The sequence below is a fragment of the Bos grunniens genome, chromosome 15, assembly GCF_055505025.1.
Source record: "Bos grunniens cultivar Pamir isolate PY7600 chromosome 15, Bosgru_T2T1.0, whole genome shotgun sequence".
NCBI classification, from domain to species: domain Eukaryota; kingdom Metazoa; phylum Chordata; class Mammalia; order Artiodactyla; family Bovidae; genus Bos; species Bos grunniens.
In genome coordinates, this window is record NC_141179.1 from 61,255,087 (window position 1) to 61,274,448 (window position 19,362).

The 19,362-nt window shown below is 43.7% G+C and overlaps 1 protein-coding gene across 2 annotated transcripts in view; it reads right to left on the reverse strand.

Annotated features, from left to right (window-relative positions):
* Positions 1-15,299, reverse strand: part of KCNA4 (potassium voltage-gated channel subfamily A member 4) — a 318,801-nt gene extending 303,502 nt beyond the window's left edge. For both annotated transcript variants that reach the window (XM_086338600.1, XM_086338599.1), the window contains exons 1-2: positions 13,379-15,299; positions 1-10,272 (exon numbers count right to left, since the gene is read on the reverse strand). The exon at positions 1-10,272 is cut by the window's left edge. In XM_086338600.1, coding sequence (XP_086194726.1) covers positions 7,529-9,511 — 1,983 coding nt within the window. In that variant the 5' untranslated portion in view covers positions 9,512-10,272; positions 13,379-15,299 and the 3' untranslated portion in view covers positions 1-7,528. The remainder of the gene's footprint in view (positions 10,273-13,378) is intronic.
* Positions 15,300-19,362: the final 4,063 nt, after the last annotated feature.

A 19,362-nucleotide genomic window follows, 5' to 3' on the forward strand; every position in this document is an offset into this window, starting at 1 on the left:
AAATGGCTCTAGATAGATACTGCAATCTCCAAATCTCAAATTAATTTCTAAAAGTATTTAATCAGAGATACTCTTGAAGCTAATAAGATAATGTAGAACTCACAGTCTCTATTTTCTTATCAAAGTCCTGTTAATATTAGGTAAACTACCCAAAAACTAAAATCTATCTTCCAATAGTAATGCCAATAAGACACTGACAAGAAATTGCAAGAAAAACAAAAAAAACACACATAAATATAAAATCTTACTACATCTCTAGAGATTCCATCACCTTTCGATAGATTTCAGTCCAGGAGGAGCTTCATTAATTATTTCCTACCCTGCCTGATAGCAAATGAAAGCCTCATTTGGCTCATGATCCCTACCAATTGAAGGAGAAAAAAAGACTCGCTCAGGTGCCATCAACACCGCTAGTGCTCTCCAGGGAGGAGAATCACCAGTCTATTCAGGTATGAGTGAATTAAGTTTATAAACAGAATTGCATGCATCGTCCATGTTAACAAACGTGGCCTCTATCACTGAGAGAGTTCAGAGAATACAGGCCTGGTCTCTGAAAGATACAGAACTTTCCACTTTCCAGTTTTGTATGTGAGTGCCCTCAGAGGCTGAAAGATACTAGAACATTCACCAAAGCAAAAACAAAAAATAACCTGACACTTTTAATCCTATAACTGAATCTACGAGAATTAAGGACAAACAACAGGTACAACAAAAATGCAAGTTCAAGTCAATCTACTTCTAGAGAGCACAGAGTAGATCTGCGGAGCCGTATAGTCCAGTTTCCATATAGTCCAGTTTATATACATCCTTTATACAATGTCCATGAAGAGTAAAATAGACATTTTACAATGTTCCATAAAATATAAACACCTTGCTTGACAATGAACTCCACATCTTCTTACCCAGTGGAATGGCTCAGAGCTTAACCCTAATACCACAGTGGCTGTATAGCATAAAAATCCAATGTAGAGTATGAAGACTCTTCTACCCTTAAGTGTTACCATTTCCCCAAACACATGATATTTACATATTGTCATTTCACTTTAACAAGTTTTTTTTAGTGCCTCAGACCATTCATTTGCTTATATATCTTTGCCAGAATAAAGGCAGAAAATGACACATATGATATATATAAACATATGAATATATAAATCTAATTATGCTAAAACAAACATAATTCTTTGGCTCAGCATTGACACAACTTTAGGTGATATCCACAGGGGATATTTATTTAAGTACTTTGACTGATTTAAGAGGTGACTGATTAACTCCTCAACAGCAAGTAGCTTACTGTGGATAAAAATGCCTTCATGCTCTTTGGCTTTAAACATATGTCTCTGGTCTACAGAATCATCAAAAACAATCCAAGTGCATTTCCACATAATACCAAACACTGGAAAAAGACAGCATATTTTCCATGTTTATTAATTATTCCTACAAATTCCTGTTAAGATCATTGTTAAAGTAAGTTGTTAAAGAAGCTCCAATACTTTGGCCACCTGATGCAAACAGCTGACTCATTGGAAAAGACCCTGATGCTGAGAAAGACTGAAGGCAAAAGGAGAAGAGGGCAGCAAAGGGTGAGATGGTTGGATAGTATCACCAGTTCAGTAGACATGAAGTTGGGCAAACTTTGGGAGTAGTGAGGGGCAGAGAAGCCTGGCGGGCTGCAGTCCATAAGGTCGCAAAGAGTCGGACATGACTTAGTGACGGAACAACAAAAGTATGTTGGGATTTCCACTGTCTTCACAGAAAATGTTCACAATGTATATTCTTCCAGTGACTTATCTCTGCTTTATGTCATCCACCATGACAGTCACCACTTAGTTATCTCTGCTACTGGTGAGAAGCCATGACAAAAGATACCCCTAAATCCTCCATACTTCACTCTAACCTATGTGATACATTGATCTGAACAATAGACTTGGCTTCCCAGATAGGGTTTTCTTGGCTTTCTGATTTCTGTATATTTTTTTGATTCTTTGTACTGCATTGCTTTCTTTTTATGATATTGTATTTCTAGACTGGCTGTTTAATGGGAGACAATGGTTCTGAGTTTGAGTAAAGCCAGCCTCAAATGAGAAACTGGCTATGGAAAATCTGTACAATAGATAATTTGCAGGTCAGGAAGCAAAAGTTGAATATCTGTGGGTCAACTATCACTTAGTTCCTAGTACTCAAGATACAAATTCTCCTTCACAGATACCAATGATAGCAAATGGATTAAAAACTGAATTGCAGATCAGCAACACCATGACAAAAGAATGTGGAACTATTCTTTCCTGCTGCTGCTGCTGCTAAGTCGCCTCAGTCATGTCCGATTCTGTGCAACCCCATAGACGGCAGCCCACCAGGCTCCCCTGTCCCTGGGATTCTCCAGGCAAGAACACTGGAGTGGGTTGCCACTTCCTTCTCTAATGCATGAAAGTGAAAAGTGAAAGGGAAGTCGCTCAGTTATGTCCAACCCTCAGCGTCCCCATGCAGCCTACCAGGCTCCTCCATCCATAGGATTTTAACTTCTTATTTAGCACATCACTTGCCTTATACACCAATTCCACATAGTATTACCTACAGGCCTGAAAGGGGATGTGCTAGGGTCTCACTCAGAGCTGCAGCTCATTCAGTATGTGCTGTTTTTCAAATCACTTAACTCATACTCTGGATTAATTTATTTACCATAAAGTAACCATATTTTCTGAACCTCCAGTTGAGTCATATGGTCTAATATGTATTAGCATACTTTGGGAAGACACTAATGAGAAATTAGGGATGCTATGGAAACAGAAAACTAAGTCAGAAATAACACTCATATCACAGTCCTAATCTTAATTCACATTTCAAAAGTACATATTCCCACTTACTGAATAAACAGGTCTGGTCCCTTCAATCTTAAACACAAACCACTCCATCAACCTTCTTTCAAACAGATCTTTTTGATCTCCATCCTAGAAAATAGGATTGTCTTCTAACCTGTAGTGGTGAAAACATTGGCCTGAGGAACTCTGTGTTTTGAGTCAAGCTTCTTTTCAGGCAGGAAAACCAAGAGGTACCTTTTGTTCACACCAAATGTCCCTTGCAGAATTCAAAATGGCTTTTGGGTCAGGAAGATTTCCTGGAACAGGCCCCTTTGTCACTGAATGACAACCCGTAATCATTCTAAACTGTATCAATAAAAAAAAAAATAATAATAAGAGAGGGATGTTACACTCTGCATCGTGTGCATAAGAATATCACACGTTCACTTAAAAATGTAAACTGAACCGAGGTGTATTTATTTCCTACTTTACCAAGGAATAGCTGCAATGTTAGTGCTGAAGATGTATCACAATCTGAAAATCAACAACCCTGCCTGATTCTCTTGCGACATGGAGGTGCTAATGTTTATGATTCCGATGCAATTAAAAATAATTTTTCACTGGTTAATGTTGACTTCCAAAAAAATGGGGAAAAAAGTATATATGTATGTATGTAACTCAGAGTATTTTCCTTAGATATTTCTTATTCCATATATTGAATTCTATTTCAACACATGCTTAATGAAGGTTTTCAGAGCTTCGGCGATCCTGTTTAAAACAAATTTGACAAGGAAAGCAGCAGCACTTGTGAAACACTACATGTGTCTAAGCATAAAATGAGTTCCCCAGCACAGGTTGGCACACTGTTTACTGACAAGACTGTACTGTAACAAAGCAAGAAATCAAAATGTTTACTTACCAACTTTCACCATGTGTATTCAACTGGAGACTGAGGAGTTATTTTTTAATAAGTGAATCTCTTTGCTTTAGAAGTTGCTAGAATAAATAGCTTCAACATAAACCCAATTTATTTGGTTTAGTTCACACTCTAAAGCTAAATTTGAAACTCCTGGTTCTGCATTTAACCTAACAGGGAGATTTAAAAACTGTTTTGTTCTTACTACTTAACTATAAAACCAAGGCTGATATGAGTTGAGGGATACATTATCATTTGATTGGGCTACATTATCATTTAATTCCTTCCAGCACCAACATTCTGTGGAATTGAAGAAAACACTAAATTAGCTTGACATGTAGCCTAGTCACCTGACTGTACATTTAAAAACAAAAACCTGAGAATCAGGGACTAGAAATGATGTGCCCACAGTCAACAAGTTGACTCTGGACCCCTAAACCAGCTGTCACACACCTCAGGAACCCACAAGCTCCCTTTTCACAGAAAATCAAAGGAGTATTTAAATCCCCTGTTTCTCCCATAACTGTTATGCATAACTGTTTCCTTCACAAGGATTTGCAAAAGAGAACAATGCATCTACCCTTGAAAAGACTCTGATTAGGATAACCCTCAAACATTGTACTTTTGGTAACATTTATTATCATCTAAAAAGCAACAAAAGGATCCCAGATCCCAAGAATTCAAATCTCTAAATGGGGTCACCTTTCTTTTATGTTACAATCAAATGTGTATGGTGGCCTTGAAGAAAATACCGTTTGCTAAATCAGTTACAAATAACCCCTAGAAGCATATTTTAGTATAAAACATTCACAAATGGTACTAAAGAACTTTGTCTAGCTGTGATTTGAAAAGAAAAAACTCAGCTGCACTGAGGACTCTACCTTCACACATTCTCTATAAGGGAACTGTTCCACACCAAAGTGTTCCTATACAAGTCTTGAAGGCTTAAATGCTTCCTTCCTAGTGTGGAATCAAGATCCTGACATCCTAAAATAAATGTGTCTTGCAGGAAGAAAAGCACAAACAAACATTTAGTGATAACCTAGAAATATTTGGTTTGGAAGCCCCTGCTGTCACTTCGTGACCCTTAAGAAAACCATTTAAGATAAAGAAACAACGCTTAGGGTCCCTAAATGACTATATTACAGAATTTCCTAAATTCTGGATTCTCAGAATTACCAACTCCATTACATATCAATACAATTTAATGTAACTTTTCAGATTTAAAAAGGAGATGCTGTAGAACCAACAAAATACATTTTCTCAACAGCCAAATCATTGCTATTGCTATTATAGCATGGTCAATAAACAACCAATGCCACAGTTACATTTAAACTATTTTAAGATATAATCTGACCTTGTTGGGTACAGCAAAAGATACATGGTATCTTGTCCACAGAGCCAATTATTTATACCACAACATGCCTGGGATCCTCCCCCAAGAGAAGAAACTGAAGTAATCATTCAATGACAGGCTATCTTGTGTCTGCAAACCATCTGCTTATAAGGAGCTCAAAATTAAAGAAACTATCCATGATTTTTACAATATCCTAATAAACCATGTAACTCAAGGGTTCTAAACCTCTTTTTCTCCCAGAGGAGCATGAAGCACTGCAGACGTAACATCAGGCATTTATACGGAACTCTGCATTTCAGAGTTTTCACATGTTCTCATTTGCCTTCTGTAAAAACTCTGTGACATAACAAATGCACCACGTGTCCTCTTTTTCAGTAAGAGGAAACTGGAGGGGCAGAGATGAACAGAGAAACCTTCCCAAATGAACGGTGACCAACCTGAACAGTGTTACCCTAGTCTAATGTTTGCTACATTTTTTGCTCTAAATCCAAAATATATTAAAATGCCACCTTGGAAGTCTTGTTACAAGATGGCATTTCCTTGCTCTGTAACTCTGTTGTCCACTAGAGATTTTTGGTCTGCACATTCAACTGACCCCCATACTCCCCCACTGCCGCTGTTCTTCATTCTCCAAAAGGTGTTCTTGAAAGGTGTACCTCTATAGTGGTGGAGAAGGGGATAAAACTTGGGTTTTAAATCCAACATTGAATTTACTTTGAATTTTAAGTATCATTAAAAGAGAGATAAGATTTATGTTATTATCAAATGATGACCTGGGGTTATAAGTCTTGAGAAAAGCTACTCTAGCTCTTTTTTTTTTTTTTTTTAAAGTCACAGTTGTCAGAGTTCATTATGTGCTGAGATACCTTCCATAGCATTTTCCCCCCAGACCTCAGAACAACCATTTTATAAAGAACAGAAGTTAAAATATTGGAGAATAAGGCCTCATGCATTCTGAGTTTGCTAACCTACATCTCTTGATAACTTAACAATATAAGTCACATCACTAGCTGTTACCTCACATTCTAGAGCACCTTGTCGTGAGTTAAATTCAGTTTTAAGTGTCATAAATTCCTTTCATAAAAATGATAATGATGGTGATGTGGAAACCCAATGTTTTGACACCAGTTCTATCAATCTGAGCAAATAGAATGCTGAATTCTGAGGTGAATCCCCACATTCTGCCCTTAAGTCGCTGCACAAATAAATAAACTTAGTAAATCTAGCATTTATGTTGCACATTTAATAGAAAGCTCTTAAGCCATAATCACTGTAGCTGCTGGGCATCTTATTTCTTCAAGAATTCTTTCAGTGCATGCATTAACTTTGGTTAAATTATTCTGGCTTTAAAGGCAGAAGAATATATAAAATAGTATGGTTTCAGAAGCATCATTGTTAACAGACCAATTTCAAAAGATTCATTTGCTAAATTTGACTTCATAGTCCCTTTGCAGATCAATTATTGAGATTTTAAAAAAGAAGGGAATCATGTGCTGCTATCTGTGTGGCCATTTGTCTTACACAAAGAAAATAAGAGAACAATAAAATAAGACTAAGAAATCATTCTTCCAATGATTGTCATTGAACTGTTACATTTGTAAACATTCACAGTATGAAGTCTTTCTCAATCTCCAGCATATAAAGTAGTGCAAAGGAAAAAAAAAAAGTAAAGAAAATTCCAGTCCTGTTATCTGTGAACAAAGTTTGTTACAGTTTCTCTGATTTCATTTCTTCCATTATTGTTAGACATTTGATGTCACATCTTCCCAAAATTAATAATAAAATATAATCAATTTCTAAAGGCCCCTGCAGCCTTTTTAAAAGTTAATTTCCAGTTAAAAATAAACTTTAATTAAATCCAAGATAAAATTGTGACCTATATTCTATTAAATAATTCACTTTCTTTTTTCTACATAATATTTCTTACAATTTTTAAAAAACAACAGCTATGGAATCCAAAGACATGAAATGCTATTAAAGCACTGAATAAACAACTGCTCAAATTCATTAGTTCTTACATAGTAAATACTTCAAAATGCCAACTTTTCCCATCACTGCACGATTACTAACAACGTTGACAATTTACTTGTACATACACACATATGCGCGCGCACAGCACACACACACACACACACACACACACACACACATTCTCTCCAGGGAACTGTGTTTACTTTTAACATCTCTTCCAGTTAATGTGCAAAATTCTTGCATTCTAATAAAAATATAAAGATAGATTTGCTCCTACTTAAGCCTCCCTTCTCTCCAAGATGTATCATTTATTTGATATGTAATACAAGTTTAGTAACAATTATGCCATGTATAACCATTAAATGGTGTACTACTGTATGCATTGGATTCATTTGCATATATCATTTTCATAACTGCACTCTCTATGCATAAATATATTTGGAGATGCTGGGATTGGGGGAGCGGGCAGCGTCGGGTGGAGAGCGAGATTCACACGTCGGTCTCCACAGCCTTCGCATTAGAACAGTTGTTTTTATCTGTCTCACTGTCATCCCCCTTTCCCTGACACTTCTCCTTTGCACAGAGAGATTCCTTAACTCCTTCTTCCATCTCTAGATACTCTGACTTGTCCCCCAGGGAAGAAGAAGTAGAGCTCCGAAATTTCTTCAGCAAATTAGAAGGGAGGTATGGGCAACTGACTGCATTCTGTGTGAGCTGTGTCTGTTCCTCATTTTCAGTCTCTCTGTGGTAGAAATAGTTAAAGTTAGAGACAATCACTGGCACGGGCAGAGCGATGGTTAAGACACCTGCAATGGCACACAGAGACCCTACAATCTTGCCCCCCACCGTGATGGGCTTCATGTCCCCATAGCCCACGGTTGTCATGGTCACCACAGCCCACCAAAATGCATCGGGGATGCTTTGGAAGTGGGTGGTCGGCTCATCTGCCTCCGCGAAATACACAGCGCTGGAGAAGAGGATGACCCCGATGAAGAGGAAGAAGATCAGGAGGCCTAGTTCGCGCATGCTGGCTCGGAGCGTGTGGCCCAGGATCTGCAGGCCTTTGGAGTGTCTGGAGAGCTTGAAGATCCGGAATACTCGGACCAGACGGATGATCCTGAGAATGGCAAAGGACATGGCCTGCTGCTGCTGCCCGTTGCCACCCCCCTGCTGCTGGGCCAGATCCGTGCCCAGCGTGATGAAGTAAGGCAAAATGGAGACGATGTCAATGATGTTCATGATGTTTTTGAAGAAGAGGGCTTGGCTGGGACAAGCAAAGCAGCGAACCACAAACTCGAAAGAAAACCACACGATGCACACTGTCTCCACGATGAAGAAGGGGTCGTTGAAGATCGTGTGCCCTGAGTTCTCCGGGTGGGGAGCCGACGTGTCGTTCAACAACCCACCGTGCCCGCCCGTGCTCAGGGCCATGATGAGATCCCTGTCGTCCCGAAACTCCGGCAAGGTTTCCAAGCAGAAGATGACGATGGAGATGAGGATAACCAGGACGGAGACAATGGCTATGCCCCTCGCTGGACTGGAGCTCTCCGGATACTCAAAGAGCAGCCAGATCTGCTTCTTAAATTCGTTCTCCGGCAAGGCCCTGTCCTCCTCCTCTCTCACAAAGCCCTCATCCTCCCGAAACTTGAGCAGGGCCTCCTCCCCCAGCTGGTAGAACTTCACCTCCTCAGTGAAGATATCAAAGGGGACGTTGACTGGCCTCTTCAGGCGGCCCCCTGACTGGTAATAATATAAGATGGCATCAAAGCTAGGCCTGTTCCTGTCGAAAAAATACTCGTTGCGCAGAGGGTCGAAATACTGAGTCCTCTTCTCAGGGTCCCCCAGCAAAGTCTCGGGAAACTGGGCCAGGGTTTTCATCTGGGTCTCGAAGCGCAGACCCGAGACATTGATCACCACGCGTTCACAGCAGTCGCTGTAGCGGACAGAGCTGTAGCCGCCGCCGCCGCTGCCGCCGCCACCGCCGCCCCCATCGTCCTGCGCCAGCAGGTCGGTGTAGGAACACTCCTCCCCATGGTCCTCCTCGCTGTAATAAAACCTTCCCTCCTCTTCCTCGTCCTCCTCGTCGTCCTCCTCTTCGTCCTCCTCACTCAGATCCCGCAGGATCTTCTCCTCCGAGCCACTGGGCATCAGGTCGGAGCAGTGAGGGAAGCTGCTCTGCCGGTGGTGGACTTTCTTCTTCTCCGGGTGCGGTCGCCGCCTCCTCCGACTTCCCCGGCCGCTCTGGGGGTCGTGGGAGGTGCAGGCCCCGCGCGATGGGTGGTGGTGGTGGGCACCCCCTCCAGAGCCCCCACCGCCTTCCACCGCAGCAGTGGCCGCGGCCACCGCGGCAGCCGCAGCCGCCCTCGAGTGAGCCAGCCTCTCGCGCTCCCGCGCCCGGGCCTGAGCCGCGTAACCATAAGGCATGTGACTGTTGCACCCTGAGCTCTCAGCACTCACCATTGCAACCTCCATGGTGGCGGTTTGGGGAAATGGCTGGTTCCAGTTGGAGAAGAAGAAAGAAAAATAGGGCAGATTCTTTTCTCACCAAATTAAGGTAAGTTTGGAACCCTTAAGCAGATTGCTTGGAAGATGAAGGATATTTTCAGTCCAACTTTGCATTTTCTGTTTTTAAATCAGCACGCCCCATGCTCTCTCTTCTCAGGGATTCAACGTTGCTCTCCAGAGAGATGGCCTGGCACTTTCAAGTAAAAGTCAGAAAATGTCGGGGTCTCCCAAACACCTGTTTTGGGGTGGATGTTCAAATCTGGAAATACAACTAGGATGTCATTGGTCTTGATGCTGAAAGTTTCAACGACAGCAAGTAGCCGACCGCCGGCAGTTGTGCCTAGAGAATGGAATATATTTTTTCTGCCATGGAAATTGTCCAAAGCTCAGTCCATGAAATTTAAATAAAATGCAAATAAGCCTTTAAGTCTTAACACTTGCCTTCTAGTGACAGCCTGACCCATGTTAACATGTGATTTGAAGTATGTCCAGGCATTGCCACTCAAAGCCTAGCAGGATGATTCTCCCGGCTCTCCCCTTAAGTTCATCACAGGCTTCCTGGACCTAGGGGCAATGTTGAGCTAGCTGTAGAGGCAAAGACCTTGGGAGGTAGAGTAGATGCAAGATGAGGTGTCAGTGGGGGGCAAGCCCAGCTCTGAGGTCTCCATAGAAATCAAGGAAATGCAGAGCATCCTTCATCTAAAATCATGCAGAAGAAGCCACTTCACCTGGAAAAAGGAAGGGAAACAAGCATGGGAGAAAAATAAAAAGAATCAAATAATAAAGAGCAAACTGAGTATTTCCTTTACACACACTTCTTTCTCTTCTCCTCAAGCAAGCAAGCCATTATATAAAGCACCAAAGTGACTATAAATTTCCAAGGAGTAGTAATGGGGCAGGTTGTTAAATCTCCTTCTCACTAAATATCCTTCTATCCTTTTTCTTTGGCTATCATTTCAGCACTGTCTACTTTCATCGTAACTTAATTATTTTTCCTCTCTCCACTCTCGACCCATATGGTTCTTCTTTCAGTCCACCTTTTCACTAATGCTAGGTCTTAATTCTCACTGTCACCCTCTTCATTCCACAATAAACAGTGTTGTCACTTTACAGCTGCTTCCATCATTCACTGATCTCAAGGCATTTTTTTCAAATTTCCACTCAGTAAGTATTTCTGAATTCAGTGGCCTTCCACCCCTCTGACTTGATTCAGGATTAGAGGAGTTGGAAAAAACAGTTTTCTTTAATCCAGGTTCCACCACTCGAACAAGCATCAGTCACCTCATCTACAAAGTGCAGATAATAATACAACCTCTCCCATCCCACTTGTGTAAGGATTAAATGAGATAATTGATGTTGACAGAACACCACAGTGCCTTGTACATGAGGAATATCAATAAAGGCTTGCAGTTATTAATAACATAATAATACTTAATGGTCAATCTCCCCACCCCCAAATGCATATGTCCTTATACCACTGTCTAAGCAGGGGAAGAACAGAACGTGAAGTCATTCCGGACATTTTGAGGCTCGCAAGTGGTCTGTATTGAGTTGGCATTCCCTGACTCCCTGAAGCATGTCCCTGTTGTTGTTTTTCTGTTCCCCAGACTCCAGAACACTCCCTACCACCCACAGCCTAGGAGCTAATCCCAGTTTCCACTTCTCTAATAATCATCTACTCTCCTTGCAGTTCCCCCATGTTCACCTTGATGCTTCCTCCTACACTTTGCTCAAGGACTGTCTTCTTATGTTTCAAATCCCAGTTTGTGTGCACTTTGTTTTCAGCCTATGATACTTTCTTCCCTATACTTTAACCATAGTTTCCATGGCCCAAATCCCCCTCTCTTTTCCCTCCCTCCCTCCTTCCCTTTATTTCCAATCTGCCACTTCCTGATCACATCTTCCCTGCAGCCCTCTTTTGTTCCCCCGACATCTGGTATTCCTGACCTTCATTCTTCCTTAGTTTGTTCTCCGTAGGTCCAACTAACTCATCTCCTCTGCCAGAACCTGTAAATATTCCTGTCCTAATCTCGCTTCCTTGTCTCCTCTTGAGTCTTCCCTTCCCTGAGTCCAACAAGACTTCCAAGAATGCAGAGTGACCCAGAGAATTGGGGAGGATAACAGCCAGGATTCCGGGCAGCTACCAACCTCAGTTACTGGAAGCTCTTGGGGAGCATAAGAGAAATGGCTTCCTGGCGCCATTAACAGGACCCACCTCTTGACCACCTGCTGCTGAATCCTGTCGGCCCAGAAGACTAAACACACCCAGGTTTTATCAAGTGACAGTCGGGGAAGTAGCAAAGGTCTTCCGGATCACACATCCCTTCCGGATCAATCACATTCTCCCAGGACAAGAGGTGAGATTGACTGGGACACAGAACCCAGAAAATACACCTCTGAAGCTTTCTGGAATGGTATCCTCCTTTGCCTGACTCCCAAGATCATTTTCTACTCTGAAATGTTCACTCTCACAAGGTCTCCAAATATCTATCTTCTCTGTGGAGGGTCAGGCCAACATCCTTTAAAGACTTCCATAAGCCAAACAGCCTGAGAGTTTCCTGTTTCTTCCCCAACCCCCTCAAAGCAGTTATAATATACTAGTTAAATACAGCCCCAGTGTAACCAAAGTGCCTGTGAATTCTTATACTACGCACACCCCCTCTTCCGCCAAACAAACAGACTCCGGGAAGGTCATGAGTTAGAGGGTCTTCTAATTCACAGTCAACTCTGCAGGAGAGCTAGACTTGCACCAAATAGTTTCTTATTTACTTACTTCTTTACCTGGGTTTGTTAATTTTTGTTTACCTAACTCCCTCCCCCACTGTACACAGAGCAAATTATCTTCCTTCTAATTTGTTACCAGTTACCTCACTATTCTCATCTTAGAAGAAGAGGAGGAAGAGTCTATAAAAAGGGAGAGAGTGGGGAGAAAAAAGAAAGAAAAAGAAAAAAGAGGAAAAAATCCTTCCAACCAGCAAATCAGACTAGTTTAAAATCTTTCTTCCTTCTCCACTCAAGGTATTCATGTTAGGAGAATCTACTGAAGCTGACTCTCAGGAGACTTTATGGGGGAGACCTTGCAGGAGACTTTATGAAGAGATCTTGCAGGGGAATATCCTTTCCTCTTTAACACCACGAACTAATAGAATTTTGCTGACTACCTATTCCCCAATCCCTGCGCCCCCAAACAAGAGTCAAGCATCGAGCCCCTCCTCCTCCCACCCCACCCCCAATAACAAGGCTGTTTTCCTCACTCAGTTCTAATTCCTGCAACTGTAGGGTGGTACCTGAACCTTATCAGAGAGAGAAAAGGAGAAAGAGATTGAGAGAATTCCAAGGGCCAGTACCGTGAGAAATACATACTTCAACGCACGCCATTTATACAGTCTCTATGTATTGCTCAAATGCTCAGAAAATGCACTCAACCCCAAATGTTGGGAGAAGCAACAATTCAAACCCCTTCACCAGCTGTTCTCAAAGAAATAGAACCGGTGAGTCTGAGATGAGACAAAACGATGCTAAATCTAAACCCCACCTCGTTGGGAAACGACATCTTTAATCGCGCCCTCGCCTCCAGACCTAGGTTCCCGCTCGGGCACATTAACCAGGGCGCACGCACCCCATCCCCGGGGTTGGGAAAATAACAACTGTTGGCCCCCCGGAGCGCCGCGCAGCATCTGCACCTCCCTTCTCCCACCTCCTGTTTTATTTTTAACCGTCTTCCATTCATGCCCTTCTGTCACATTCTCGATATTATTTATCCCTCAAATGTCCACTGTTTCTTAATAGCCAAAGAGGAGAGGAGAGGAAAGGTAAGAGAGGTGTCATACTTACCATTCCCAGGCGGGGTGCAAAATAAAAATAAAGAAAATCCCCGGTTGGCTTTTTTCCCCCCTCAAGCTGCAACAGCTGGAGGAGGGGAAGAAGGATCTTGGGGGTGGAAGGAATCGCTCCGGTGTGGCAGGTGGGAGCTCCCAAATATCCACGGAACAAGTTCTACTGCCTGGTCGGGGGCGGGGGGATGGGGGTCACAGAGTCCTAGCTGCTGGAGCCGGGGGGTGAGGATCAGGGCTGCCCCAGGGAAGACCCCAAGACTCCTGCTTCCTCTGGAGTTCAGCACAGAAGGGCTCGACGGGGAAAAGAAGTCAAGGTTCCCCAGAAAAAAAAAAAAAAAAATCCTAGACAGCAGCGATCACTTGTTAAGCCCGAATTCCTCCTCCAATATCCATCCCTCTCGCTCTCTCGCTGGCTGCAGAAGCAGCACACGCCTCCCCTGGCCGGGAGCGCGCGCCGGCCGGGGGCGGGGCCAGGGCCGTCCGAGGGTGGGGCGTTCACCGCGGTCGCCAGGGGCGCCTCCAGGCGCGGCGGGGCGGGCGCAGTCACGACGCCGCGGCTGCCCGCCCCCCGGCCCGGCCCCCAGACGCCGAAGCTCCCGGGAACCACTAGGCAGCATTCCAGGGTCCCCTAGCTGGCGCCCCCAGAGGCGAGGAGCTAATCGCAGAGGGAGAGGTGTCCCCTTTGGAGCTGAAAAGGGGTCCCGACGGCAGGGCAGAAACGTCAGGAGAGGCTGGAAGAGGTGACTTCGACGACAGGTCCAAGCTCGCCCGCAAGGTGCTTCTGGGTATCTTCTCTTCCTGACGCGTTTTCTCTGCATCTCCCCCGGCACCCCACCCACCACCCCACCCCACCACACACACAAAGCCTCCCTTCCCCCGACATCATAACGAGTTTGTGGGGTTGGGAACCCCGGGGGCATCCCTGGCGAGGCCTCCAGCCGGGAGCTGTCCGGTCGCCCGCAAGCGCGCCCAGACCCCTCGGTCTCCGCCTCCCTTGTGGAGTTTGTTGGCCTCAGCTCTGGGGTCGGACGTCTCCGGCGCGGAGGAGACCGACTTTACATAGGTGTTGTACTCGGAGAAGAGAAGGATTACTGAAATTAGAATCGGGCCCAGGCTAAGGGCTACGAAAGGGAGGCTGAGGTCCGAGTTAGAAGAGTCAAAGGGCTAGGAACAGGTTGCCAGTCCGCCCCGGCGGCGGGGGACAGCCCTCGGGGAACCTGTTGCTGCAAAAAGAAATATGTTGGCGAGAAGTTTGGCTCCTGGGAGGTCTCTGTCCTAGTGGTCGGATCTCCAATGCCACCCACCTCCATTGAACAACAAAAAACGCACTCCCCCCACATACCCCGACACCCCGTGGACGGGCGAGTGCGCCCGCAGCGTCTCCTCACCCCCGATGGACTCCAGATTGCTTATTTGGTGGCTTCCTTGTGAAGTGCCCCTGGACGTGGATGTTAACACGCAATTCTCATAAATATGCCAAAAGAAAGATTAGCGGTGGGAAGTGAGAGATTACACACACAGACACGCGCGCGCGCTCACTGGCGGCGGGGCTCCGGGCACCTCTCCCGGCTCCCCCTGTGGCCAAGCTGGCAGTGGTGGCGCGCGCCCGGACTGCTGGAGCAAATCCGACCTTGGGCGGGTCACTTGGCTCCGAGACGACCACTGTCGTCCTCAGCTGGCAGCTTTGTTCGAGGGCCCTATTGGGCCTCCTTTTGTGGCACTCTATTAATTATTAAGAGAAATATTCCCGAGCTGAATTATAGATATGCCCTCTGCTCACTCACCTAACCGCTGCTGGCTTGGCGAAGGACACTATCAGGACTGCATTTCGTTGCTGTTTAATTTTTTGGATCTTTTTAAATAACTAAAAAAATTCACATTGTATTCGGTGAAAAGGAAAAAAAATAAATTTACCTGATATGAGGTCTGATTTTCCTAACTTCTTCCAGTTAGTGACAAAAGTTAGAACCTATGTCGTGAACACATGTACTGTGATCCTCTGGCCTCAACCGCAGGTGGAAGAATTGAGAGAATGGTGCTTCCTCCCCCGATAGAGAGGCTCTGTCTCCATTCATGCCCCACTATCGTCCCGTTTCAGAAAGTAGGGAAGGTGGATTCCTCCAAAAGCTCAAAACCATCCAGGGTACCGGCCCCAGACCCGGTCTCTACTCCACAATGTGGGGTAGTCACTGTGCCAAAAGCAGCTGATTAAGTTTATCATCTCATCAAAAGGATATTTCTTGGGATGGTAAAGGCAAGATTGAGAGCATAGGATCTTGAGATCAAAAAAAGCAACTGTGGAATATTTTCAGGGAGATGAAAACTGAGGTTGAACAACACACAAAAGAGAACATGTATACTGAAGCTTGGACATTTTAATTGGATCATATTAAAACTTATGTATCATGCTTCCACATGCCATTTACTGTTCGTTCCTATCACTGCCCAGAGAATTTTAAAGTTTAAAATGCCCAATAGTTGCTTAGTTCTGTCCAACTTTTTGCAGCCCCATGGACTGTGACCACCAGGCTCCTCTGTCCATGGAATATGAGAATGGTGTTCCTGAGATGCAACAAATGGTGTGTGTGTGTGTGTGTGTGTGTGTGTGTGTGTGTGTTGCTCAGTCGTGTCCAACTCTTTGTGACCCCATAGACTATAGGCTGTTAGGCTCCTCTGTCCATGGAATTCTCCAGGCAAGAATACTGACTAGAGTGGGTTGCCACTTCCTTCTCCAGAGAATCTTCCCAACCCAGGGATGGAACCCCGGTCTCCTGAATTGCAAGCCGATTGTTTACCATCTGAGCCACCAGGGAAGCCCCAGTGGAGTAGTATATAATTCGGGGGCAGCAAGCAAGGACTGACAAAGAAAGGGGAAATGTGTCTGAAGAATGGTGAGAATTGGAGTGTTTGCCATACAGAATACACGGGCACGTGGCACTGAGGTGGGCGGAGTAACTGGAACCTAAGAGGTAGTTGGGGCCCAATTGAGAAGAGCATTCTCCTTACCCAGGCATCCCCCGCATTTCCAAACACACACACACACACACCCCTCCTTGAACTTTAAAAGAATTTCTTAATAAAGAAAACAAGAAACATTCCATTTGTCTTCCTGAAATTCTCTTAAAGATTCCTAGAAACTCCCACAGATAAATAGTAGCAGAAAGATTCTTTGCTGTGACCAACAAAAATTGACCTTGTCTCAGTTTCAAAACTGTATTTTCTTTGGAGAGGAGAAAATTATTTTCTTGCCTTTTTTAGTCATCAGCTAGTCAAAATTCTTCAGACACATCCAAATATACCTATTACCACAAATAATTTCTTCCTGGCTTTGAATTCTCTCAGTGGTAATACAGATATTCCGATCACACTATGAAGCCTATGCTTATATATATAAAAAAGGGCAAAGGGCAGCAGATTTTCCTTTGTACAAAGCAGACAAACTACCTCCATTATAAAAGCTTTTGTTCTCTTTGGGGACCATGGTCTCCAGGGAATTGCGGTGTTCTGTTCACTCCTCCTCTCTCTCCCCAAGAAGCCCGCAACACCTCCCTGAATACAGGCACTGTATCCCAAGCAACCAGCGCAGTACCTGACTCAGAGTAGGCACTCGATAAGAATGTACTAAAATGAATGAATAATGGAAGAGGCTTTCATTTGCCAAGAAAGCTCAGTGAATGTGTTGGGAGAAAACCCAAAGAAGATTGCTTTTTTACCTGCTTACCCCAGCCTCGCAGCTATCAGCCTTTTTAAGTTCTGAAGGGATGTGACGGGGAAAGAATTCTGTGGATCGACTTGATTCCATGCTTCCCTAATGTATGGATACAGATGTTCTGAGCAGCCCATAATTCCTAATGAAAGATGAATCATTCAGCCAGGTTTCCCTTGTAGATGGATGTTTCAATGACTTTTCATCACACCACCTTCCATTCCATTGCAGGCATACCACTACTGGTCAGGTCTCAAGACCTCAGAACAGCATAACCACTTCTCATTAAAGTGAGGAAACATCCGTCCTGAAGAGAAAGACTAACTACTCACTTCCTGACTCTCTGAGCACAGCTCAACATCAGATAGAGCAAGCAGATGCCTGCTTTCTGCCCTGGGTGGACACCTGTGCATCTCTAAAGAGTGAGAGATGCATCCATGCACCCATGTGGTCAGGGTCTGATAGAAGTCACACAAGGAGCAGAGAGAAGCAGCACTAACTGAGGTTAGAAAGGTCCTCAAGGCGGAAGGAGCCACGGGACAAAGGCTTATGGGATAAGAATGGCAAGAATAACTGTAAGGGGACTTCCTTTTTGGTCCGGGGGTTAAGAATCCATCTTCCTAGTATGAAGATTCCTTAAAAAACTGGAACCATATGACCCAGCATTCCCACTAATAGGCATATACCCTGAGGAAACCAAAATTGAAAAAGACACATGTACTCCAATGTTCATTGCAGCACCGTTTACAATAGCCAAGACATGGAAGCAACCTAGATGTCCTTTGACAGATGAATGGATAAAGAAGCTGTGGTACATAAATATAATGGAATATTGCTCAGTCATAAAAATGAAAGCATTTGAGTCAATGCTAATGAGATGGATGAAACTAGAGCCTATTATACAGAGAGAAGTAAGTCAGAAACAGAAAAACAAATATCATATATTAATGCATATATATGGAATCTACAAAGATGGTACTGACAAACCTATTTGCAGGGCAGCAATGGAGACGCAGACACAGAAAACAGACTTATGGACACAGGCAGAGGAGGAGGGAGGACAAAGAGGGAGGGACAAATGGAGAAAGTAGCAAGGAAACATATAGATTATGATATGTAAGATAGATAAGCAATGGGAATTTGCTATATGACTCAGGGAACTCAAACTGGGGCTCTGTAACAACCTAGAACGGTGAAAGGGGCTGAGAAGTGGAAGGGGGTTCAAGAAGGAGGGGACATATGTATACCTACAGCTGATTCACGCTGATGTATAGCAGAAAGCAACACAATATTGTAAAGCAATTATCCTTAAATTAAAAATAATTTAAAGAAAAAAGTATCTGTCTTCCAATGCAGGCGACATGGGTTTAATCCCTGGTCAGGAAACTAACAACCCACAGGCCTTGGAGCAATTAAGCCTGCTCACAACAATGAAAGACCCTGCATGCCACAACTGGGACCGGACTCAGCCAAATAAATAATTAAAAAAGAAAGAATGAGTGTAAAAATAAGCAAAGATAGGCAGAGGATCCAATTGGAATGGCAAAAGGAAGTAGTGAGTGTGCACTTAGATATGCCTGTCTATTCAAGAGTTTGAACTAGGATCTATGATAAAACACTGCATTGTTGAATTCTCAACCCTTTTTCCACCTTTACACACAGGGCAGATGTGGTTCACATGGATGACACACTCCCCTGGGCAAACCCAGATTAGCAGCTGCAGAATCCACTAAATAAACTGTGTCACAGACATTTCCAGGCTTCCTGGCTACAGTAGCATCTTTTTCTTCCATCTATGAATGCATCTGAGAAGCCAAGTGAGAGAAATTGAGTTGGCAGAAACTTAAATCATCTCAGACTTAGATTTCTGAATGTAAATCAATCAAAAATGCCCTTCTTTAACTGAAGTAACTGAGAATTTGTGATGTACTTCACCTTTAACAATAATATACCAATATGGGGAAACACTGCAGTTGAGATCCACCCTGGTCAGATCCAGTCATTCCTCTGATCTAAGATGCCCTGTGGATACCAAAACCCACAGATACCGAAAGCCCTTAATATAAAATGGCATAGTACCATCAGCCCTCTGTTTCTGCGGGCCTTCCATCAGCAGATTGGTTTGGTGGGCTGCACAGATGTAGAACTGGTAGGTACTGAGGGCCACCTGTACACTATAACAAGGTGAAGCAGATTCATCCTTTTAGCTCTTCGTTATGCTTTCCTTATATGTAGTTTAGAAGATAGGGTAATTATGGGGACTCACTTATAAGAAG